Raw genomic sequence first — 25,683 nt, forward strand, 5'->3', positions numbered from 1 at the left:
AACCGCAGAGCCGGCAGAAATTGTTTAAAGGAAGAAATTATTCTCTAATTTTGATAAACTACAGGAAATCATATTCTTCCAAAGTCCAGCTGAAGAATAAGGTTCATTGTTCAGTCTGGTCAGGATTAGTAAGGAAGAAAGCTGTTGTCTTTCTACAAACTGTCTTTTTGAACTCGTCTATCTTGTAGTAACCAAGTTTATTATTTAAAGATTACTGTATTAATTAGCTAGCAGTCAGCAATAGATGATTGGAGAAGTAGTGAGATTTAATTGAGTTACAATTAATAAATCAATCAAGAATCAGTCGCTATTTTTAAGTTTATATATTAGTATCACATGTCGGCTTATAGTAAAAACTGAGTTTTATTTGCTGTAAAAGTGTATAATCTGAATTGCTGTGTATGTGAAGAATGTGCACTGATGATAAATGTACTGGTAAGAGAGACCTTCAAGCTCTGATTTGTCTCAGAATTTGAAATTGTCTGAATACCTGATTGTATAGAATCAGATAAAGGGTTAGTATGAAACTGTGCAATTGTATTCCTGTCTAAGATAATGAGAGAAGGTGGTGTCAGTAATTGGGGATCCGGTTAAATTAATCTGGTCACCAAATTGACCAAGTGTCATGTCACAATCAGCCCAACCCTGATGTCAGGTAATGGTCACTTTGGGGATAAAAGGGGCAGATGGGGTACTTGGGTTGGCATCTCATCCTAAAGGCAGCAGCTCTAATAATGCAGCACTCCCTCAGTGCTGGCACTTTGAATGTTGGCCTCAGGTCAATGGACTGGGATTTGAAAGAACAATCTTCTGATTCAGAGTGTAGATTTGATTTATTATCGTCACATGTATGAACATACAATCAAAAGTCTTGTTTCTTGCACGCTATACAGACAAAGCATACCGTTCATAGAGAAGGAAATGAGAGAGTGCAGAATGTAGTGTTACAGTCACAGCTAGGGTGTGGAGAAAGATCAACTTTATGCAGGGCAAGTCCATTCAAATGTCTGATGGCAGCAGGGAAGAAGCTGTTCTTGAGTCAGTTGGTATGTGACCTCAGACTTTTGTATCTTTTTACCAACAGAAGAAGGTGGAAGAGCAAATGTCCAGGTTGTGTGGGGTCCTTAATTATGCTGGCTGCTTTTCCAAGGCAGCGGGAAAAGTAGACAGAGTCAATGCATGGGAGGCTGGTTTGTGTGATGGACTGGGCTTTGTTCATGACCCTTGTTAGTTTCTTGTGCAAGAGTGTGATCCACTGTGCCGTGGCTGATACAGTAGACAATACAAAGTTAGAAAGGGAAAGTTATTCTTCACCTCCAGTGCCTCAATGTAAAAATAACAACCTCATACAAAAACAGGTATTGAATGCACAAATGTCAAAGAGTTTATTGAAAGCTACAATTTTCAGGTTCCCACTTGAGCCTGGGGCACCTTTCTGTCTCTACTGCTTGTGTCAATGCCAGCCAGGCAACGGAGCTAAGAGCTGAATTTAGCTGAGAATAATGGGGCCTGTGCCCCAGTTGGGAAACTGCCCTGGACGTCGCACTGATAGAGAGACAGGTAGGTGCTGGAGGACTGACTGAGAAATGGGCCTCCAGCCAATTGGGGCAGGAGACGGGGCGATTGGGGCAGATGGTGACGGAACCCCTGGGGTTCAGTCCATGTGCCCAAAGTGTGGAGTCACAGTAACAGGGTGCAGAGGAGCTGGAGAGAAACCATTTGGGCCCAGAGCATTGTGAACATCCTTTTAATCTATAGAATTGGGATTCGGGGAGTCCATTAACCCTTTATTCTCTTTTCCCAAACTCTGAAATGATTCCCAGTGATAACCCTTATTGGTGACAGTGGTTAGATTTTATTCAGTATCAATAAGAGCTGACACAGGTTAATGTCTGAGCAGTCGTATCAAAGTGCAGCAGCATTACCATTACACTCTGGGTAGAAGCAGCATCTCCATGTAAATGCTCCCTGGTTGCCTCCCACAGTGCAAAGATGTACAGGTTAGGCAGATTGACCAATGCTAAATTGCCCCGTAAATGTCCCAGGATGTTATGGTTCGGGGGATTAGTGGGGTAAATGCGTGGGGTTATGGGGCCTGGGCGGGGAGGGGTGTGTCTGGGTAAGATGCTCTGACAGAGAGTCGGTGCAGACTCGATGGGCCAAATGGCCTCCTTTTGCATAGTAGGGATTCTATGATTACCATAATTACCACAATCAGTTCCAGACAGGAAACTTAAACCTGCTGTTTCACTCTCACTCAGGAACAGATCCCAGTTTTACACCAATCTCTGATTTGACAGCATGTTTCCAGCATTCACTGTTGTTCTTACTGACTCTAAACACAGTTGTAAAGGAGCCTCTGTTCCGTGCCGAGGAGCTCTGAACCATGGAAGAGCAGCTGGGACACATTTCTTACACACCTCAGGTTTAACCCACACATTTAGTCCTCAATGTGATCAACAGCAGCAATACAGAGAACTCCAACCTCTGCACTCACTTGTGAATTTGCTGGTGTGTCAGCAGGTTAGAAGATTGAGTGAATCCCTTCCCACACATGGAGCAGGTGAATGGTCTCTCCACAGTGTGAGTGCGCTGGTGTTTCAATAGATGAGATGAACAAGTAAATCTTTTTCCACACTCGGAGCAGGTGAATGGCCTCTCTCCGCTGTGAACTCGCCGGTGAGTCAGCAGTGCGGCTGATCGAGTGAATCCTTTCCCACACTCGGAGCAGGTGAATGGTCTCTCTCCAGTGTGAGTGCGTCGATGTCTCAGCAGATTATCACGGTTTTTAAAGCTCTCCTCACAGTCAGGACATTTAAAAGTTCTTGCATCAGAGTGAGTGCGCTGGTGTCTCAGCAGGTTGGATGAATTAATGAACCCCTTCCCACACATGGAGCAGGTGAACGGCCTCTCCCCAGTGTGAGTGCGCTGGTGTACAGTGAATTCAGATGATTTCCTGAACCCAGTCCCGCAGTGAGAGCACCTGAATGGCCTCTGGTCAGTGTGAACACGTTGATGGGACATCAGGTCCCCAGAACTTTTATAGCCCTTCCCGCAGTCTGGGCATTTAAAAGGTCTCAGGTCAGTGTGAACTCGCTGGTGTTGCAGCAGGTTGGATGACTCTCTGAATCCCTTCCCACACATGGAGCAGGTGAATGGCCTCTCCCTAGTGTGAGTGCGCTGATGGATTTCCAGCTGGGACGGCCATTTGAATCCCTTCCCACAATCCTCACATTTCCACGGTTTCTCCATGGTGCCGATGTGTCTCTCCAGGTTGTTGATCAGTTGAAGGCTCCACACACACACAACACGTGTACAGTTTCTCCCCAATGTAAATGGCGTGATGTTTTTTCAGGGTGTCTAACTGGTTAAAGCTCTTTCCAGCCAGAACACCTTCACTCGGGTGTATGTGTGTGTGTCTCGGTGCTTTCCCAATCACACTGATGTTTGAAATCTTTTCCCACAGACAGAACAGAAATCCTTTCTCCTTCCACATTCACATCCCGATGCCTCAAATAGCTCCGTCAGATCTTGACGTGATGTTAGGTTTGAGTTTCCTCTCCTTCCAATATCCTGGAAAAGAAGTTTACAAATGTCATCACGGTAAATCCAGGATAGAAATTCAGAACAGGCAATTCCAGTTTCTGTGGAACATTTTTGTTCCCCATCCCACACAATCCCCCTGCGCAGAATCCAGTGAAGTGTCTTTCCTTCACTCCCAGTTTTCCCTCCCCCATTTCTCTGGCTGTGTTCAGATCTCCAGCTGCTGTTTGCAGAATAAGAATAAAATCAATCATTTTCTCTCCTGGTCACTGCTCCCTGATGCCCCGCCAACCCAATGCCCCTTCACTAACACGGCCACACATGTACACTGTTGGTTGGACAAGACTCGCCAGCTTCCTCCCTCAAGTGGCACCTAGTCACCTGAGTACCTTGGGCATGACACCAAAAGAGCCCCACCTTCCCGATCTGCCCTGACTTCCTATTTCATTGGTAGTCTCTTGGGTTTGAGGATGACTTGCCTGATCTGTTTGTTAAATCCATCCATCTCCCTTGATTCCATAATCCTTAACACTCTCATCTCACAACCTTCTTACAATCTGTTTTTAAATTTTCTGTTGACTGAATCTGATCAGAATTCCAGATTTCTATTTCCCGTGAAGTGATTCCTGACATTGCTCCTGAACAGCCCAGTCTCAGTTAAACAAATAAATATCGCTGATTTGTATATTTAAATTGTGACAATTATTTTACTCTGAACTTTAAAAAAAACACGACATGGCGGCACAGTGGTGAGCACTGCTGCCTCAGCGCCAGGGACCTGGGTTCAATTCCAGCCTTGGGTCTGTGTGGAGTTTGCATGTTCTCCCCATGTCTGTGTGGGTTTCCTGTGTGCTCCGGTTTCCCCTCTCAGTCTGAAAGACATGCTGGTTAGGTGCATTGACACAAACAGGTGCCGGAGTGTGGCGACTCGGGGAATTTCACAGTAACTTCATTGCAGTGTTACTGTAAGCCTTACTTGATATTAATAAATAAACTTTAACTTTAAAAACAAAAAAAGGCACAGTGGTTATCAATGCTGCCTGACAGCTCCAGGGACCCGGGTTCGATTCCCGGCTTGGGTCACTATCTGTGTGGAGTTTGCACGTTCTCCCCGTGTCTGCGTGGGTTTCCTCCGGATGCTCCGGTTTCCTCCCACAGTCCAAAGAGGCGCAGGCTAGGTGGATTGGCCATGCTAAATTGACCTACTTAGTACCCTCAGGGGGATTAACAGGGTAAATAGGTGAGGTTGCAGTGATAGGGCCTGGGTGGGATTGTTGTTCGGTGCAGGCTCGATGGGCCAAATGACCTCCTCTGCACTGTCGGAATTCTTTAATAATCGCAGTGAAAGACTGGAGAAGCTGGAAATGGGAACCAAAAACAGAAAGTTCTGGAAATGAGAACTGAAAACAGGAAGTTGTGGAAATCCTCAGCAGGTTTTGGCAGCTTCTGTGAAGAGAGAGAAACAGAGTTAACATTTGCAATGCCAGAGGCTTGTTGTTGATGAGCTGAGTGTTTGCAGCATTGTGGTGAGCTTTGAGAAACATACTGAATGTGAGTTTCTAGTTCTCACACAGATCTGGATGTCAATCTGATTTCACACCTTCCTCTGAACACTTTCCAAACTCAGCTCCAGCTCATTGTCCATCCCTTCACTAAACACCCGGATGGACAATCACCACCTCAAGATGGCGGCGCCCGCATGTTGCCCGGGTAACCCGGGCCCAGGCAACAGGGAGCAGCCCCGCCCACTCCCCCCTCCCTTAACAAGATGGCCGTCCCCGCGCATGCGCTCCCTGAACAAAAGACACGCCTTCCTCTCCCAAGGTGGCGGCCGGTGACCTGGTTCAATCCGGGACCCGGATGACCCTCTTCCTATTGGTCTGGAACTACCCGTCAATCACTCCCCGGCCCATTGTGAGCTGGAGCATGCGCGGTGTGGCTGTGAATCTGGACTCAGGCGGGTGAGTGCAGGAGGTTCCAAACCTCCCAGTAAGACCCATTGGTTTTATTGTCAGTCTGCAGACAGGAGCTGGAGAACTGAACCCAGACAGAGGAGAGGGAGGGAGAAAACTGGGAGTGGAGGAAAGAAATGGTGAGATGGGTTTGGATTTCAGCCCAGGGAGGAGGGAGAGTGTGTGGGACGGGGATTTACAGATTCAGGAGAACAAAGAACAATGCAGCACAGCAACAGGCCCTTTGGCCCACCGAGCCTGCGCTGATTCCTAATTTACACCCACTACTTATTGTCCCTATATGGATTCTATCCCTCTGTTTGTCTCCCGTTTGTGTGTCTATCAACATACGCCTTGAACGTTGCTAACGTGCCTGCTTCCACAACCTCCATTGGCAGCATGTTCCAGGCACCCACAACCCTCTGTGTGAAAAACTTTCCCCACCTCACCTTGAACCTGTGCCCTCTCATAGTCAACCCTTCCGCCCTGGGAAAAAGCCTCTGACTATCCACCCTAGCTATGCAACTCATAATTTTGTAGATTTCTATCAGGTCACCCTCAGTCTCCATCTTTCCAGTGAAAACAATCCAGGTTTATCCAACCTCTTTTCATACCTTAAACCCTCCAGACTGGGCAACATCTGGTAAACCTTCTTTATACTCTCTCCAAAGCATTCACGTCCTTCTGGTAGTGTGGCAACCAGAACTGCATGTAATACTCCAAATGTGGCCTAACTAAAGTTTTATACAGCTGTAACACATCTTGCCAACATTTATACTTGATGCCCCGGCCAATGAAGGCAAACAAGAGAGGAAAGAATGTTCCAGAGAAACTAAAATTGTTCAAAATTTCTATCCTGGACTGACTGATGACTTTTGTAAACTGTTTTACAGAATATTGGAAAGGAGGAATTACAGACAGAAATAGATATCACATTGAGATCTGACAGAGTCACTCGATTCATCAGGGTCTGAATATCATTGGCCTTTGAATGTGGAAGGAGAAAGGTTTGTTCTGTCTGTGGGAAAAGATTTCAAACATCAGTGTGACTGGAAAAGCACTGAGACACACACAAATACCTGAGAGAGTATTTCTGTGAACTGACGATGGAAAGAGCTTTAACCAATTACACAGCCTGAAAAAATGGCACACCATTCACAGCAAGGAGAAACTGTTCACATGTTCTGTGTGTGGACGAGGATTCAACTGAGTGTCCAACCTGGAGAGACACAAGAACACCGGCACCCTGGAGAAACCATGGAAATGTGGGGATTGTGGAAAGGGTTACAGTTACCCTTCTGAACTGGAAATGCATCGACGCGCTCACACTGGGGAGAGGCCGTTCACCTGCTCCACCTGTGGGAAGGGATTCACTCAGTCATCCAGCCTGCTGACACACCAGTATGTTCACACTGATCAGACACCTTTCAAATGTTCTGACTGTGAGAAAACATTTAAAAGCAAAAAGTATCTGCTGAGGCACCAACACATTCACAGTGAGGAGAAGCCGTTCACCTGCCCCTTGTGTGGGAAGCGATTCACTGCTACATCCAACCTGCAGAAACACCAGCGAGTTCACACTGACAAGAGACCGTTTAAATGTCCGGACTGCGGGAAGTGCTTCAAAACCTCCGGTGAAGTGACGTGTCATCAACGTGTTCACACTGACGAGAGACCATTTAGATGTTCTCACTGTGGGACTGGGTTCAGACGATCATCTGAACTCACTATACACCAGCGAATTCACACTGGAGAGAGACCATACACCTGCTCTGTGTGTGAGAAGAACTTCATTCAATCATACCACCTGCTGAAACACCAGCAAATTCACATCAATGTAAAACCTTTTAAATGTTTTGACTGTGAGCAGAGCTTCAAAAGCAGCAAAAGTCTCGTGATGCACCAGCGAGTTCACACTGGGGAGAGACCGTTCACCTGCTCTGTGTGTGGGAAGGGATTCACTCAGTCATACAACCTGTTGAAACATCAGCGGATTCACTCTAATATAAAACATTATAAATATTTTGATTCTGAACAGAACATTAAAAGTAGCAATGATCTAATGATACCCCAGCAAGTTCACACTGGAGAGAGACTGTTCACCTGTTCCGAGTGTGGGAATGTATTCACTGACTTACAGCAAATGCTCAGACACCAGCAACTTCATGAGTGTCTGCAGGGGTTGGATTCAACTGCTTTTGCTGCTGTTAATCACATTGAGGACTGAATGTGTGGGTTAATCCTGAGGTGTGAAAGAAATGTTTTCACCGCTCTCTTCCATGGATCAGAGCTCCTTATCTGGGGAGAGAAAACAGGTCCATTCTGGGTTTGTCATCCAGCAAGCTGCTGTGGAAGCTTTCTTCATAAGAGGGAGAGAGGGAGGGACAGAGAGTGCTGTTCTGTTAATTTTCAAGGAACTTTTTTACATGTTATGAAGATTATTAGATAGTGATTGTTTACAAAGCATGCTCTGAAATCAGATTGATATAAAACTGCGAGCTGTTCCTGACCACAAGTGACTATTCCAGTCTGAAAATGTCTCTGATCTGAAGTTTCCAAATGTTTTTGTGGCATTCCTGAGTTTTCAGATGAAAAGCGGTGACAACAATTGGTATTTACCCAGTAACAGGTTAAAATGTACCGAGACCCTTCACAGACGGTCAGAAGCTGGGTTGAAAAGGTAAGGAGCAGGTTTAGTGAGGGATTTCCATCCTTTCGGACCTCAGCAGGTGAAAGTACAGGTGGAGTGAAGCCGGTTGGGGGAGCTGAAGAGGGTCAGAACATTTTATTTTATTGTCTCCTGGGATGTGGGCATCACTGGAAAGGCCAGAACTTGTTACCCATCCCTTATTGTCCCTGAACTGAGTGACTTGCTCGGCCCTAGACCCAACCACATTGCTGTGAGTCCAGAGTCACACGTAGGCCAGACCAGATAAGGATGGCAGATTTCCTTCCCTAAAGGACATTGGTAAAGTTTTACAACAATCGATGATAACTAACATGGACATCATTACTGAGACTAGCTTTAGAATTCCAGATTCATTAATTGAATTGGGGATTTGAACCCATGTCCCCAGAGCATTAGGCTGGACTTCTGAATGTCTGTTCCAGAAGTGGAAATGGTTGAGAGCTTCATGATTTGAGGTGTCCAGATCACCAACAACCTGTCCTGGTCCCTCCACGCCAACACTATAGTTAAGAAAGGCCACCAACACCTCTGCTTTCTCAGGAGGCTAAGAAAATTTGGCATGTATTTTACACAGAGGGTGGTGGGGGCCTGGAATGTGCTGCCAGGCAAGGTGGTGGAGGCGGACACACTGGGAATGTTTAAGACTTATCTAGATAGCCACATGAACGGAGTGGGAATGGAGGGATACAAAAGAGTGGTCTAGTTTGGACCAGGGAGCGGCACGGGCTTGGAAGGCCAAAGGGCCTGTTCCTGTGCTGTATTGTTCTATGTCTGCTACGACTCTCATTAGCTTTTACAGATGCACCATAGAAAGCACTCAAGTCTGAGATCACGGACCAACCGACTCAAGAACACCTTCTTCTCTGCTGCTATCAGACTCTTGAATGGACCTACCTTGCATTAAGCTTTTCTCTACACCCTAGCTATGACTTTAACACTATTTTCTGCACTATCTCCTTTCCTTCTCCCTGATGTACTCTATGAACAGTATGTTTTTTGTCTGTATGTTGTGCAAGAAACAATACTTTTCACAGTATCCCAATACAGATGACAGTAATAAACCCAATCAAAGACATTACCACTGTGTCACCTTCTTCCCTAATTGGAGGAGGGCAGGGAGCTCGGAGGGTTGTGGGGCTGGTGGAGGTTCCAGAGACTGTCTATCATGGAGAAAGTGGCTGCCTCCATGGAGCTTCAAGCACGGCTCTGACTTGCCTCCAAGCAGGTCATGACCATAAACTGTAAACTTCCAGCCCTTGTCCATTGTTACATCCCGAGGACCGGCTCCCCCTCTCTCTGGCTTTGTGCTGATTGTCGATCCGGCTGGGAGCCACTGGGTGGATGAGTGGGTGAAGGAATGTTCAGTGAACATGAAGGGGGTTGTGTCTGTTTCCCCATTTTTGTTCTGTTCACTTTTCCAATATTTATTTATTTTCATTTTTAACCAAAACATATTCAAGTTGTAACACTGAAATCCAGAGGAGTTTAAATCTGTTAAAATCAATCCCATCCTGTCCACAGGAGGACTGGACTGGCCCCAACTTTTTATGGTATCAATAAACACAGATCTTACAAGATGTTTATTGGGGGAATTGTTTTTCTCTGAGACCAGGGACGGTCAAACACTGTCCCAAAGTTCAGATTAGAGCCGTGAGCCTGTGCTATGGGGCCACACACATGGAGCACCGTTCCCAGATGTCCTTTCCCGGATGTCCTTCACCCCTGATATAAATCACCCCACCATTGGTGGCCGTGCCTTCAGCTGCCTGGACCCTAAGCTCTGGAATTTCCTCCCTAAACCTCTCCACCTTTCCACTTCACTTTCCTGCTTAAACACTCTCCTTATAACCAATCTCTTTGGATCATCTGACCCAATATATCCTTATGTTCTTGTGGAACTGCTTAGGACATTTTATTAAGTGAAAAGCTCCGCATAAATATTAGTTGTTGTTGTAGTTCAGTGAGATCTGATCACTTACTGAGTGAGTGTATCTGTATAAATGTAACTCAGGTGGACACAGTTTGTTAGAACAGACTGAGGGAGAAGGAAGTTTTGAACTAACCACTGGACCTTTTGTTCTAACTTGCTTTTACACCCTGCAGCTAAATGTTTTCCAGACACACTGGCTGCCTACAGAATAAATCTGAAATTTTAAACATCACCCCCCCCCCTCCACCAACAAGAAAAAAAACAATATAAATACATTGATATCAAGTGCATGGCTCTCATTGCAACATTCTTTTATTCATTTGTGGGACATGGTCATCGTTGGCTGGCCAGCATTTATTGCCCATCCCGAGTTGCCCTTGGTGGGCATTTAAGAAACAACCACATTGCTGTGGCTTTGGTGTCACATGTAGGCCAGACCAGGTAAGGACGGCAGATTTCCTTCCCTAAAGGACATTAGTGAACATACATGCAGATATAGGAATTAGGAGGAGTCGGCCACTTGGCCCCTTGAGTCCGGCCTACCATTCAATAAGATAATGTCTGATCTGATTGTAACCTCAACTCCATATACCCACCTATCCCGATAAATTTTCACCCCCTTATTTATTGTTACGATCCTTGACCAGACCCTGGGATGTGAGGGGAGATCCAGTTAGGGACAATAAACACTTTGATTGAAATAATGGTTGCGATTCAAGACACTTGACAAGTGGCACGGTGGCACAGTGGTTAGCACTGCTGCCTCAGCACCAGGGGTCCAGGTTCGATTCCCGGCATGGGTGACTGTCTATGTGGAGTTCGCATATTCTCCCTGTGTCTGTGTGGGTTTCCCCCGGGTGCTCCGGTTTTCTCCCACAGCCGAAAGTGTGCTGGTTAGGTGGATTGGCTGTGCTAAATTGCCCCTTAGTGTCAGGGGGACTAGCTAGGGTAAATGCATGGGGTTATGGGTATAGAGCCTGGGTGGGATTGTGGTCGGTGCAGACTCGATGGGCCGAATGGTCTCCTCTAGGGATTCTATGAGTCTAACATGTGAATAAAGGCACAAGATTCCACAGATTCTGGAGCAGGATTGGAGGGGGCACTCCGCTCCCTCTCGGTCCTCCAGCCCCGCCCCTCATTCACTCTAGTTGGTTGGAGGACCAGCCGCTCCCACTTGGTCCTCCAGCTGCTCCCTCTCGGCTCTCCAGCCAACCAGCGAATCCTCTCTTTTCATTGTTGTGGAATCATAACCTGGAGCAAAGGCCCAACTGAGAAAAGGTGATTATTTCTGGATATTTAAAATCAGTAATAAAGTCATTAAAGTTGATTTGTTGTTGTGAGCTGCATTATTTGTTGGGATGAGAGTGAAGGAATGGACCCACAGCCTGAGTCACCAGTTTAAGGACAGGAGGAGAGAGAATCAGACTGAATTTGGAGCAATGAGCAGAGAGGGACAGGAGTGTGTGGGACACAGTTACACATCTGGGGAAGTATATATGGGGGAACTATAAGTATATAAAGAGGAAGAGAATACCTAAAGTAAATGTTGGTCCTTTAGAGGACAATACTGATGATGGGGAACGCAGAGATGGCAGAGACACTAAACCAATATTTTGCCTCTGTCTTCATGGTAGAGAATCATGAAGAATTTCCAAAAACTATCGTTAATGTAGAGGAACTTGGTACAATAACCATCGCTAGGGAGACAGTGTTGAATAAACTAAAAGGATTAAAGGCAGATAAGTCTCTGGGACCTGATGGCCTGCACCCTCGGGTATTAAAGGAGGCGGCAGCAGAAATAGTGGATGCATTAGTTGTGATATTTCAAAATTCCTTGGTTTCTGGTAAGGTCTCGGTGGATTGGAAACATGCTAATGTGATGCCCATATTCAAAAAGGTGAAAAGGGAAACAAAGTAGGAAAGCAAAGGCCAGTTCGCTTGACCTCTGTAATGAGGAAGTTGCTGGAATCAATCGTTAAGGAGGAGATGAATGAGCATTTGGAATGGCAAAGCTCAATCCATTATTGTCAGTCTGGTTTTATTCAGGGTAAGTCATGTTTAACAAACTTGCTTAAATTCTTTGAGGACAGAACCAGCAAGGTAGATAGAGGGGAACCTGTGGATGTGGTATATATAGACTTCCAGAAGTCGTTTGACAAGGTGCCACACAAAAGACTGATCCAGAAGTTGAGATCACAGGGGATTGAGTGTAGAGAACTGGATTGGATTGAGGATTGGCGAACTGACAGAAAGCAGAGGGTCGGGATAAATGAGTCCTTCTCTGGCTGGCAAAATATAACTAATGGGGTGCTGCAGGGGTCAGTCCTCGGACCTCAACTGTTTACAATCTATATAAATGATCTGCAAGCAGGGACAGAGTGTAACAGCAAAATTTGCGGGTGATACTAAAATAGGTGGGAAAGCAGTCAGTGAAGAGGATATAAAGATTCCACAGATGGATATAGATACGTTAGGAGAATGGGTGAAAGTTTGGCAGATGAAGTTTAGTGTGGACAGGTGTGAGGTTATCCACTGACAGAAAAAAATGGAAAGGCAAATTATCTAAATGGAAAGCAGCTTCACTATGTGTCCAGGCAGAGGGAATTGGGTGTCTATGTTCATGAATCACAGGAAGTCGGTCTGCAGGTGCAGCAAGTAATAAAAAAGGCATATGGGATGTTGGTATTTATTGTAAAGAATCTGGAGTATAAACAGGTGGGGAGGTGGGTTTGAGATCAGGGAGAGATCAGCCGTGATCTGATTGAATGGCGGAGCAGGCTCGAAGAACTGAATTTGCCGACTTCTGCTCCTAATTCCTATGTTCCCTTGAAAGCTTCCACAGAAACTAGAATTGTCTGCTCTGAATTTCTGTCCTCTATTTACATTGATAACTTCTGTAAACTCCTTTTACAGGGGGTGAGAGGGAGAGGAGTTCCAGACAGGAAAGTCAGAACAAACATCATGTCAAAATCTGAGAGTCACTCGATTCATCAGGAGCTGAATATCATTGATCTTTGAATGTGGAAGGAAAAATGTTTGTCTCTTCTGTCTGTGGGAAAAGATTTCATAAATCTGTGAGACTGGGAAAGCACCGAGCCCCACACACACCCGAGGGAGAGTGTTCCAGTGCACTGAGTGTGGAAAGAGCTTTAAACAGTTACACAGCCTGAAACTACATCACATTCACAGAGGGAAGAAACTATACAACATGTGTGTGTGGACGAGGATTTAACTGATCATCCAACCTGGAGAGACATGATGACACCGACACCACAGAGAAACCGTGGATATGTGGGGACTGTGGGAAAGCATTCACTTGCCCATCCAAACTGGAAACACATCGACGCACCCACACTGGGGAGAGACCCTTCACCTGCTCCATGTGTGGGAAGGATTTCACTCAGTCATCCAACCTAGCATTACATCAGCGTGTTCACACTGGAGGGGCCGTTCAGCTGCTCTGTGTGTGGTAAAAGGTTTATTCAGTCATACAATCTAGCGTTACACCAGCGGGTTCACACTGGGGAGAGGCCATTCACCTGCTCCGTGTATGGGAAGGGATTCATTAATTCCTCTAACCTAGTGGCACACCAGCGAGTTCACTCCGGGGAGAAACCATTCAGCTGCACTGACTGTGGAATGAGCTTTAGGCTTTCATCCACCTGCTGAAATACCAGCGAGTTCACACTGAGGAGAGGCCATTCAGCTGCACTGACTGTGGAAAGAGTTTCAGACACTCAGGCAGTCTCACTGTACACCAGCGAGCTCACACTGGGGAGAGGCCATTCACCTGCTCCGAGTGTGGGAAGGGATTCACTGATTCATGTCAACTGCTGAGACATGAACGAGTTCACACCGGGGAGAGGCCGTTCACCTGCTCCGAGTGTGGGAAGGGATTCATTGATTCATCTCAGCTGCTGAAACACCAGCGAGTTCACACCGAGGAGAGGCCATTCACCTGCTCCGAGTGTGGGAAGGGATTAACTGATTCATCTCAGCTGCTGAAACACCAGCGAGTTCACAAGTGAGGGCAGGGATTGGATTCTGCTGTTATTGCTGCTGTTAATGACAACCAGGCCCTTTCATTCTGACAGCTGGAGTTTGTTTATACTCAGTAACTGGGCTGGAGTTTAATATTCTGGATCTGGAGCTGATTGTGCTCCCGGGGCTGCAGTGTCCCTTTAAGAACCTCTGTCTGCGACCTTTCCCCATAATTCAGCAACTCGCATCAGAAATTAATTTACAACAGGATTCTGAACTTCTTACTTCAATCCCAAATTGATCTTTGGTACAAAACTTTACAATTCAGTGTCTGAGAGGTTCCACTGATTAACATCTCCAATTAAAATGCTGATTAATCCTTGTTGACAATTCTTACTGACCTGCACATTACACCCAGTGACACCTCCATTATCCACCAGAAAGAAGGGGAATGGAAATTGGTGGAGAATCGAGAGTTCCCAAATGTTACCTCTCCCATCTGGTACAGAATTCCCCTCAGCCCGGGAGTGGAGACAAGTTCAATCCAAGTAACGGATTGTAAGAAATTGCTATCTAATAACTTTATAAAATTTTCACAAATTTCTGGATTATAGAAGTAGCTCACTCTCTGTCTTATGAAGAAAGCTTCCATCACAGCTCTGAGAAAGGGTCATCCAGACTCGAAACATCGGCTCTATTTTCTCTCCACAGATACTGTCAGACCAGCTGAAATTTTCCAGCATTTTCTGTTTTTGAAACACAGGACAGGCCTGTTATCTCTGCCAAGGACAATGTCTCTAGACCCTGAAACAAGAGATTTCTAACCCTGATACGATCGGATCTCATGACCCGTACATAAACCAGCTGCCTGTGTGAAGTTTAAAACAGGCTCTTGAGAGCAATGAGATTTTGTAGTGATCCGTACTGACTTCAGCCCAACACCCGCACTCTGGCTCACACCAGTAAACCATTCAGAGGAGACTGCAGCCACCAGCTACAGAGACCAGCACTCTCTCTGTGTCATCTGTCTGTTTGTCCTCTGGGACTGGTAAACCATTCTCATCTGCCAGTTTGTGGGTTTTTCCTGTTTATTTGGCTTCTGCATCATATTCAAAGTGTTGCTTCTCAATGAAATACTTCAAATCACTTCTGAACTCAACACCCTTTTTGGGTAATCTGTGATTTATAGAAACATAGAAAAACTACAGCACAAAACAGGCCCTTCGGCCCCACAAGTTGTGCCGAACATATCCCTACCTTTTCGGCCGACCTATAACCCTCCATCCTATTAAGTCCCATGTACTCATCCAGGAGTCTCTTAAAAGACCCTATTGAGTTTGCCTCCACCACCACTGACGGCAGCCGATTTCACTCGCCCACCACCCTCTGTGTGAAAAACTTCCCCCTAACATTTCCCCTGTACCTACCCCCCAGCACCTTAAACCTGTGTCCTCTCAGAGCAGCCATTTCCACCCTGGGAAAAAGCCTCAGAGTCCACCCACTGCTAACCACTGTGCTACCGTGCCGCCCTGTACAAGTTGTACAAGACATTGGTGAGGCCACACTTCGAATACTGTGTGCAATTCTGGTCACCCTATTATAGAAAGGATATTATTAAACCCTCTGCAAATCCCTGACACTAGGGTCAATTCAGCATGGCCAATCAACCTAACCGGCACATCTATGGACTGTGGGAGGAAACCAGAGCACCCGGAGGCAACTCACACAGACACGGGGAGAATGTGCAAACTCTACACAGACAGTGACCTGAGGCCAGAATTGAACCCAGGTCCCTGGCGCTGCGACCAAAATTCGTGTTTTAACTAACATCACCATGGATTGATCAGTTGGTCTGATTGCTGTTTGTGAAATCTTACTGTGTACAAACTGACTGCCAGGATCAGTAACAACTTGTATTTAAAGAACACGTTTAATGTAATAAAACATCCCAAGGTGCCTCAGAGGAATTTTGTAACAAAATACTGAGTCACACTGGGTGATATGTGAACAGATGGTCAAAAGCTTGATAGGAGTGGGAGATTTTAATGAGAATCTTTAATCAGGAGGGAGGGAATGGAGGGGCGGAGAGGTTTAGGGAGGGAATTTCAGAACTTCACACCAGGACACAGACATTAATGACGGAGTAATTAAAATCAGAGATGTTCAAGAGGCCAGAATGAGAAGAGCACAGATATCTCAGAGGGTGTGTTATTGGAGATTAGAGATTGGGAAGGACAGGCCATGGAGGGATTTGAAAACAAGGATGCAAATGTTAAAATCAATGCATTACCTGATGTGGACCCGATGTAGTTCAGTGAGCACAGGATGTGATGGGTGAACAGCACACGGGCAGCAGAGTTTTGGATAATCACGAATGTGGGGAGGTGATGGGCTGGTGGTATTGTCGCCAGACTATTGTCAATGTTCTGGGGACCCGGGTTCGAATCCTGCCACGGCAGGTGGTGGAATTGGAATTCAATAAAAAATATCTGGAATTAAGAATCTACTGATGACCATGAAATTATTGTCGATTGTTGGAAAAACCCATCTGGTTCGCTCATGTCCTTTAGGGAAGGAAATCTGCTGTCCTTACCTGGTCTGGCCTACATGTGACTCCAGACCCACAGCAATGTTGACTGACCCTCAACAATTCGGGACATTTTTTGGGTCCAACCAAATCAACAAAATCAAATTAACTTTGGGGCAACACAAAAGGGGCAGCTCCCTAAAAGGTGGGGAACCGCCCGAAACAAAAAAACTAAGCGCAAAGGAAACTTAAAACACCAAATTAAAATGTGATTAAGGGGGACACCCAGTCCCTGTGGTGCCCAGCGGGCACGGAAGGCATCAACTGTGCCCTCGGACACTGCATTCTCCCTCTCCAGGGACACCCGGTCACAAATATAGCTGCAGTAGAGGGGCAGACAGGCAGGTTGGACAATCCCCTCGGTCGCCCGCTGCCTGGACTTGTAGATGGCACACCTTCCCAGGCCCAGGAGCAGGTTCACGAGGAGGTCCTCCTCCTCCATCCACCCCCCTCTCCCTTGCACCGGGTGCCCATAGATCAGGAGTGTGGGGCTGAAGTGCAAACAAAACAACAACAAAAGGATTTTTAGAAAACTGAGAAGGTTTATACGGTTGCAACATTGAGGCTCGGATAATGTTCAGTAACAAACTGAAATTATGCAGATTTCCGTCACTTAATGAATGCTTCTGCCTGGTTTCGAACGGGGGACCATTCGCATGTTCGGCGAATGCGATAACCATTACAACACAGAAACAAGTGACAAAGAGAACAACAGGAGTGAACCATTCAGATCCTGGAATCCCTTCCGCATTTCAATGAGATCATGAATGATCTATAAAGTTTATTAGTCACAAGTAAGGCTTACATTAACACTGTAATGAAGTTACTGTGAAATTCCCCGAGTCGCCACAGTCTGGCGCCTGTTTGGATTAATGCACTTAACCAACACATCTTTCAGAATGTGGGAGGAAACCGGAGCACCCGGAGGAAACGCACGCAGACACGGGGAGAACGTGCAGACTCCACACAAACAGTGACCTGAGGCCGGAATTGAACCCGGGTCCCTGGCACTGTGAGGCAGCAGTGCTAACCACTGTGGCACCGTGCAGTGGGACCAACATTCATGTTTTAACTAACATCACCATGGATTAATCGGTTGGTCGGATTGCTGTTTGTGGAATCTTACTGTGTACAAACTGACTGCTGGGATCAACAACAACTTGTATTTATAGAACATATTTATTGTAATAAAACATCCCAAGGTGCTTCAGAGGAATTTTGTAACAAAACACTGAGTCACACTGGGAGTCAGTGAATTGAGGAAAGATTCCAGACAGCGGCTCTTCGAGGTCCACTACAGGCCCAACAGCTCAATCAGCTCCAATCTCAGCTCAGGAGAGCTCGACAACCCCACATACTGTCCAAAGCTTGATAGGAGTGGGAGATTTTAATGAGAATCTTTAATCAGGAGGGAGGGAATGGAGGGACAGAGAGGTTTAGGGAGGGAATCTCAGAACTTCACACCAGGACACAGACATTAATGATGGAGAATCAAAATCAGAGATGTTCAAGTGGCCAGAATGAGAAGAACACAGATATCTCAGAGGGTGTGTTATTGGAGATTAGAGATTGGGAAGGACAGGCCGTGGAGAGATTTGAAAACAAGGATGCAAATGTTAAAATCAATGCATTACCTGATGTGGACCCGATGTAGTTCAGTGAGCACAGGATGTGATGGTGAGCAGCACACAGGCAGCAGAGTTTTGGATAATCACAAATGTGGGGAGGCGATGGGCTGGTGGTATTGTCGCTAGACTATTGTCAATGTTCTGGGGACCCGGGTTCGAATCCTGCCACGGCAGGTGGTGGAATTTGAATTCAATAAAAAATATCTGGAATTAAGAATCTACTGATGATCATGAAATTATTGTCGATTGTTATAAAAACCCATCTGGTTCACTAACGTCCTTCAGGGAAGGAAATCTGCTGTCCTTACCTGGTCTGGCCTACATGTGACTCCAGACCCACAGCAATGTTGGCTGACCCTCACCTGCCCTCCAGGGCCAATTAGGGATGGAGAATTATTGCTGGGCAGCCAGTGATGCCCACGGTCCACAAATGAATAAAAAAGACATGTTTAATGTGGGGGTGGGGTGAGTGAGAGAGGCTGGTCAGGAATGGATTGGAATCATCCAGTTTAAGGGTAACACGGGTATGGATGAGGGTTTCAGCAGCAGGTGGGGTGGAGACAGGCGACATTATGGAGATTGAAATATCTGGGATCAGTGATGGGGTGGAAATGTGGTCAGAAACTCATCCTGACATCAAATCTGGCACGGAGATTGTGAAGAATGTGGTTCAGCCTCAGACAGTTCCCAGGGAGAGGGATGGACTCAGTAGTTGGGGAATTGTAGTGGTGACTGATCTTCCCAATTTTTAACTGGAAGGAATTTCTGCTCATCCAGTAGTGTATGTGGGATAAGCAGTTTGTTAATTTAGCAACAGTGGAGGAATGGAGGGGGATGGGGGTGAGGTAGAGTTGGGTGTTGTCAGTGTACAGGTGAAAACCAACACAGTGCTTTTGGATGATGTCACCTAGTGGCAGCATGTGGATGGGAAATAGGAGGGGCCAAGGGTAGATCCTCGGGAGACACAAAGTTCAGGGGCTTTGGAGAGGAAAAGGAGGTTGGAGAGGAGGTCAAAGCTTGTTTTTTCAGAGTGTGTGGTGACAATGTATTTAAAGGTGAGAAGGCGAGGACTAGAAGAGAATGAGAACTGTAAAGAGTATTGATTAATATGGAGGAGGTGAATGGTCAACAGCTTCGTAGGAATAAGGTCAATGGAACAGAGTGGGGGATGGGGGAAGGGGGGAGACTGTCATGGACAAGCTGAGGTCTGACAGGACATAAGGGAGAGATGGGAGGGAAACTGGAAAAAGATGCGAGTTCCAGACTTAGTGGAGGACAGTTTGGCCGAGTGTGAGAGGGAAGCAGCAGAGGCAGCTGATCAGATTGCCTCAATCTTAGTGACAAAAAGCTCTTTGAGCTCCTCACACTTGTTGTTGGAGGTGAGGATGTAGGAGACAGGGGAGGGGGTGAGAATTTTAACAGGAACTAACTTGTAACAGCTGTTTAAAAGATTCAGCACAGTGTACTTGACACAAACTATTTTTTCAAAGCAAAAATATTAGCCCCTGTAACTGGGCTGGAGTTTAGAAATAGGAGCAGAAACAGACCCCAATGAACACGGTTCAGTCCTGGATGTGATTAACAGCAAAATCCAGTCACTGTAGTTACACATGAAGTTGCTGGTGTCTCAGCAGGTAGGATGACCGAGTGAATCCCTTTCCACATTCGGAGCAGGTGAATGGTCTTTTCTTGGTGTGAGTGCGCTGGTGTACAGTGAGTTCAGATGACTGCCTGAACCCAGTCCCACAGCTGGAGCACCTGAACAGTCTCTCGTCAGAGTGAACTCGCTGATGGCCAATCAGATCCCAGCGTCTTTTATAACACTTCCCACAGTCCAGACATTGGAAAGGTCTCTCGTCAGAGTGAACTCGCTGATGGCACATCAGATCCTCAGAACCTTTAAAGCCCTTCCCACACTCCTGACATTTAAATGGTCTCTTGTCTGCGTGAACTCGCTGATGTCTCAACATGTTGGATGAATCAGTGAATCCTTTCCCACACTTGGGGCAGGTGAATGGTTTCTCCAAAGCGTGAATTCGCTGGTGCTTCAACTGGTTGGATAAATCATTGAATCCTTTCCCACACACAGTACAGCTGAATGGCCTCTCCCCAGTGTGAACTCGCCGGTGTCTCAGCAGGCTGGATAAATCACTGAATCCCTTCCCACACTCGGAGCAAGTCAATGGTTTCTCAGCGTTAGTGCGTTGATGAATTTCCAGCTCAGATGGGGAACAAAATGACTCCTTCCAAGTGTGAACACATTTATGTTGCGACAAGCCTGAGGATCGACTGAAGCCTCGTCCACACACAGAACAGGTGTATGGTTTCTCCCCACTCTGAACGGTGCTTTTTCCTTCCATGTTCAATACTCGATGATATTCAGTTACAATAACTTGGGCAACTTTGTCGGATCCTGATGTGATGTTTGGTTTCCCGTCTCCCTAATACAAACCTTCCCCTTTGAAGACCCTATAAAACTGATTTAAAACAGAAAAGAGTGAGTGAGAGAGAACCCACAAAAACAGGTTGTGAAATGGAGCTGAATGAATGCAGTAATTTGTGGGGCCGGCACGAGGAAAGAGTGACCATAAAAACTGCTGGATTGTCATATAAAACACAACTGACTCACTGATGTTCTTCAGGGAAGGGAAGCTGCCACACGGTCTGGGTCTTCACAAGACTCTGTCCTCTTTGAGGGGAGGAAAGTGAGAGGGGATTTGGGAGCAGAACAGAGGAGAGGGATTTTATATTTGTACAAATAAACCAGGATTTTAACAGATTCTCCTAAGACCAGGATATCCACACTAACTCCCTGTTGCACCTTGATTGTCGTCATTGTCAACAGTCCCTCGATTTGAGGATGATATTTATCATCATAGAATCCCTACAGTGCAGGAGGAGGCCATTCGACCCATTGAGTCGACACTGACTCTCTGACAGAGTACTTTACCCAGGCCCTCTTGCCCACCCAAGACATTGGTAAGGCCCACACTTGGAATACTGTGTACAGTTCTGGTCACCCTATTATAGAAAGGATATTATTAAACTAGGAAGAATGCAGAAGAGATTTACTCGGATGCTAACAGGACTTGGTGGTTTGAGTTATAAGGAGAGGCTGGATAGATTGGGACTTTTTTCTCTGGAGCGTAGGAAGCTGAAGAGTGATCTTATAGAGGTCTATAAAATAATGAGGGGCATAGATCAGCTAGATCGTCAATATCTTTTCCCAAAGGTAGGGGAGTCTAAAACTAGAGGGCATAGGTTTAAGGTGAGAGGGGAGAGATACAAAAGGGTTCAGAGGGGCAATTTTTTCACGCAGAGGGTGGTGAGTGTCTGGAACAAGTTGCCAGAGGTAGTAGTAGAGGCAGGTACAATTTTGTCTTTTAAAAAGCGTTTAGACAGTTACATGGGTAAGATGGGTATAGAGGGATATGGGCCAAATGCAGGCAATTGGGACTAGCTTAGGGGTTTAAAAAAAAAGGGCAGCATGGATAAATTGGGCCGAAGGGCCTGTTTCCATGCTGTAAACCTCTATGACCTATCCCTGTAGCCTCACAGATTTATCTTAGCCAAGTCCCCTTATCTCCACATCTTGGGAAACTAAGGGGAAATTTATCATGGTCAATCCACCTAACCTGCACATCTTTGGACTGTGGGGGAGAAACTGGAGCACCCGGAGGAAACCCACGCAGATGCAAGGAAAACATATAAACTCCACAGAATTTCACAGTAACTTAATTGCAGTGTTAAAGTAAGCTTACTTGTGACACTAATAAATAAATTAACTTAAGTCACCCAAGCCAGGAACTGAAACTGGATCCCTGGCACTGTGAGGCAGAAGTGCTAACCACTGTGCCACCATGTCGCTCATGTCTACTTAGGGTTGTGAGTTTCACCATGGTTCTTCATGTGACTGAACAAACCCACAGATCTATAAATACTTAGCCAAAAAGATGTCTAGGTTAGCTGGATTCGCCATCCTAAATTGCCCCTTAGCGTCGAAAGATGTGCAGGTTAGGGGGATTGGTGGGGTTACGGGGATAGAGCGGGCGTAAAATGCTCTGTTGGAGAGAGAGTGGCACAGTTGGTTAGCACTGCTGGCTCACAGTGCCAGGGGCCTGGGTTCGATTCCCAGCTTGGGTCACCTGAGTGGAGTTTGTACATTCTCCCGGTGTCTGTGTGGGTTTCCTCCGGGTGCTCCGGTTTCTTCCTACAATCCAAAGATGTGTGGATTAGGTGGATTAGCCATGCTAAATTGCCCCTTACTGTCAGGGGGACTAGCTAGGGTAAATGTATAGGGTTATGGGGATAGGTCCTTGATGGGATTGTAGTTGGTGCAGACTCGATGGCCAAATGGCCTCCTTCTGCTCTGTAGGAATTCTATGATGCCAGGACGTTCCATGAGGGAGTGGGATTCGGAGAGCAGGTTTTGCTTCCTTTTCTTTCCTGCTCTGGCACCACTCTGTCTGATCAAGAAGACAGTGGGACTCAGAGAACAAAGAAAATTACAGCACAGGAACAGGCCCTTTGGCTCTCCAAGCCTGCACCGACCATGCTGCCCAACTGAACTAAAACCCCCTACCCTTCCGGGGACCATATCCCTCTATTCCCATCCTATTCATGTATTTATCCAGATGCCCCTTAAAATTCACTGTTGTATCTGCTTCCATTACCTCCCCCGGCAGCGAGTTCCAGGCACCCACCACCCTCTGTGGAAAAAAACTTGCCTCGTACATCTCCTTTAAACCTTGCCCCTTACACCTATGCCCTCTAGTAATTGACTCTTCCATCCTGGGAAAAAGCTTCTGACTATCCACTCTGTCCATGCCCCTCATAATCTTGTAGACTTCTATCAGGTCTCCCTTCAACCTCGGTCGTTCCAGTGAAAACAAACCAAGTTTCTCCAACCTCTCCTCATAGCTAATGCCCTCCATGCCAGGTAACATCCTGGTAAATCTTTTCTGTACCCTCTCCAAAGCCTCCACATCCTTCTGGTAGTGTGGTGACCAGAATTGAACACTATACTCCAAGTGCGGCCTAACTAAGGTTCTATAAAACTGCAACATGACTTGTCAATTTTTAAACTCAATGCCCCGGCTGATGTTACATTTTCTTCAAAATCATTTATATATATTACGAACAGCAAAGGTCCCAGCACTGATCCCTGAGGAACGCCACTTGTCCCAGCTCTCCATTCAGAAACGCACCGTTCCACTGCTACCCTCTGTCTTCTATGACCGAGCCAGTTCTGTATCCCTTGCCAGTTCACCTCTGATCCCATGCGACTTCACCTTCTGCACCAGTCTGCCACGAGGGACCTTGTCAAAGGCCTTACTGAAGTCGATGTAGACAACATCCACTGCCCTACCCTCATCAATCATCTTCATCACTTCCTCGAAAAACTCGATCAAGTTAGAGACATGAACGCCCCTTCACAAAACCAGGTTGCCTCTTGCTAATACATCCACTTATTTCCAAGTGGGAGTAAATCCTGTCTCGAAGAATCCTCTCCAATAATTTCCCTACCATTGACGTAAGGCTCACCGGCCTGTAATTACCTGGATTAATCTTGCTTCCCTTCTTAAGCAAAGGAACAACATTGGCTATTCTCCAATCCTCTGGGACCTCCTGTGAGACTTCTTACTGTACCTCCCCTGTAGCCAGTGAGGATACAAAGATTTCCCTCAAGGTCCCAGCAATTTCCTCCCTTGCCTCTCTCAGTATTTTGGGGTATATCCCATCAGGCCCTGGGGACTTGTCAACCTTAATGTTTCTCAAGAACCCCAATACCTCCTCCTTTTTGATCTGAACATGACTCAAACTATCTATACACCCTTTCCCAGATTCATCATCCACCACCAAGTCCTTCTCTTTGGTGAATACTGACGCAAAGTACTCATTTAATACCTCGACCATTTCCTCTGGTTCCATGCATAGATTCCCTCCCCTGTCCTTGAGTGGGCCAACTCTCTCCCTGGCTACCCTCTTGCTCTTTATATATGTATAAAAAGCCTTGGAATTTTCCTTAATCCTGCTGGCCAATGATTTTTCATGACCCCTTTTATCCCTCCTTACTCCTTGCTTAAGTTTCTTTCTAATTTCCTTGTATTCCACACTTGCTTCGTGTGTTCCCAGCCTCCTAGCCTTGACAAATGCTTCCTTTTTCTCTTTGACTAGGCTGACAATATCGCTCGTTATCCAAGGGTCCCAAAACTTGCCATACTTATTCTTCATCCTTACAGGGTTTATGCAGTTTGATGGACAAGTTGTCTCCATTCTGAACAATGAGAAACAAGTTCCTCTCACCGAAGCTCAGTAGCAGCCGTGTGTACTATCTACAAGACGCACTGCACGAATTCACCAAAGGTCCTTAGGCAGCACCTTCCAAACACACAACCACTTCCATCTAAAAGGACAAAGGCAACAGAGGCATGGGAACACCACCAGCTGCAAACTCCCCTCCAAGTCACTCACCATCCTGACTTGGAAATATATCACCGTTCCTTCGCAGTCGCTGGGACAAAATGCTGGAATTCCCTCCCGACCAGCAGGGTGGATATACCTGCACCACATGGACTGCAGGGGGTTCAGGTCACAAAGGTCGCCGCTCCTGCGCCGTACTGCCCCCTACAAATATGGCTTCCGCGCCTGCCTGCTGCTACACTTCGCCCCTGACAAAGATGCCGGCCGCACATGCGCACTGATGGACATTGCCACCGACAGATTGGCGGCCGTCAGCCCAGGCCCAACGCGACAAGTTGCGCCACTAGTTTGGTACTAACTGGGCGCCCGGGAAGTTATTTTCCGAAGTTTGGATTTGAATAACATGTTTACGAAGCCTCTCCACCCACCCGCCACATTCATCGCTCTCTACGCGCCGCTCTCCACCTTGAACTAATCTCGGATCCAAACTAAAACCGTCCGTCCGCCGCCATTACGCACACTGCGCATGCCTCAGACCCTCCCCCATTCACTCTGGTTGGAGGACCACCCGCTCCCGCTCAGTCCTCCAGCCCCGCCCCCTTTACCTATTGGCCCGGAGCCGCCGTCAATCAGTCCCGGGCATTGTGACGTTGAGCATGCGCAGTGCGGCTCATGTCCAGGGACAGGCGCTTGTTTGTCTGATCGTCAGGCGGGAAGGAGGCGGATAAGCGGAGGCAGCGTTAGGGGCAGTGGGTGGGAGGGGAGGCTCCACACACCCAGTGGAGGCTTCAACACCCCCAATAAGGAACTAGCGGCACCGCCTCAACACCCAACACAACGGCAGCTGCAGCGCTTTCTCCCGGGGCCAGGCCCCACTGGACAAATGTGGCTTCAGGAAGGAAATGCAGCAATGGGTTTGATTTGATTTATTGTCACATGTATTGGGATAC

The 25,683-nt window shown here is 46.6% G+C and overlaps 4 protein-coding genes across 4 annotated transcripts in view; 2 read left to right on the top strand and 2 right to left on the bottom strand.

Annotated features, from left to right (window-relative positions):
* LOC144485369 (uncharacterized) overlaps nucleotides 1-25,683 on the top strand; it is a 98,897-nt gene that overhangs the window by 14,597 nt on the left and 58,617 nt on the right. Inside the window, 1 exon segment of the mRNA XM_078203565.1 lies at nucleotides 13,792-13,979. Within this exon segment, the coding sequence (XP_078059691.1) occupies nucleotides 13,792-13,979 (188 nt within the window).
* Nucleotides 815-25,261, bottom strand: LOC144485363 (uncharacterized). The gene is made up of 2 exons (XM_078203560.1): nucleotides 25,199-25,261; nucleotides 815-3,573 (listed from the first exon to the last, which is right to left on the bottom strand). The coding sequence occupies exon 2, from the start codon at nucleotides 3,250-3,252 to the stop codon at nucleotides 2,494-2,496; it is 759 nt and encodes a 252-aa protein (XP_078059686.1). The 5' UTR covers nucleotides 3,253-3,573; nucleotides 25,199-25,261; the 3' UTR covers nucleotides 815-2,493.
* Nucleotides 5,404-25,683, top strand: part of LOC144485358 (uncharacterized) — a 118,859-nt gene continuing 98,579 nt past the window's right edge. The window contains exons 1-2 of the mRNA XM_078203555.1: nucleotides 5,404-5,504; nucleotides 7,206-7,744. Of these exons, the coding sequence (XP_078059681.1) occupies nucleotides 5,404-5,504; nucleotides 7,206-7,722 (618 nt within the window). The 3' untranslated portion in view covers nucleotides 7,723-7,744. The remainder of the gene's footprint in view (nucleotides 5,505-7,205; nucleotides 7,745-25,683) is intronic.
* On the bottom strand, nucleotides 19,810-20,783 carry LOC144485364 (uncharacterized). Its single transcript, XM_078203561.1, has one exon. It carries the CDS (start codon nucleotides 20,668-20,670, stop codon nucleotides 19,915-19,917), a length of 756 nt encoding a protein of 251 aa, XP_078059687.1. The 5' UTR covers nucleotides 20,671-20,783; the 3' UTR covers nucleotides 19,810-19,914.

Source organism: Mustelus asterias, unplaced genomic scaffold (genome assembly GCF_964213995.1).
Source record: "Mustelus asterias unplaced genomic scaffold, sMusAst1.hap1.1 HAP1_SCAFFOLD_192, whole genome shotgun sequence".
Lineage (NCBI taxonomy): Eukaryota > Metazoa > Chordata > Chondrichthyes > Carcharhiniformes > Triakidae > Mustelus > Mustelus asterias.

Coding starts and splice junctions, on each gene's coding strand:
- LOC144485363 (XM_078203560.1), bottom strand. CDS start 3,252: ATGGAGAAACCGTGGAAATGTGAGGATTGTGGGAAGGGATTCAAATGG.
- LOC144485364 (XM_078203561.1), bottom strand. CDS start 20,670: ATGGAAGGAAAAAGCACCGTTCAGAGTGGGGAGAAACCATACACCTGT.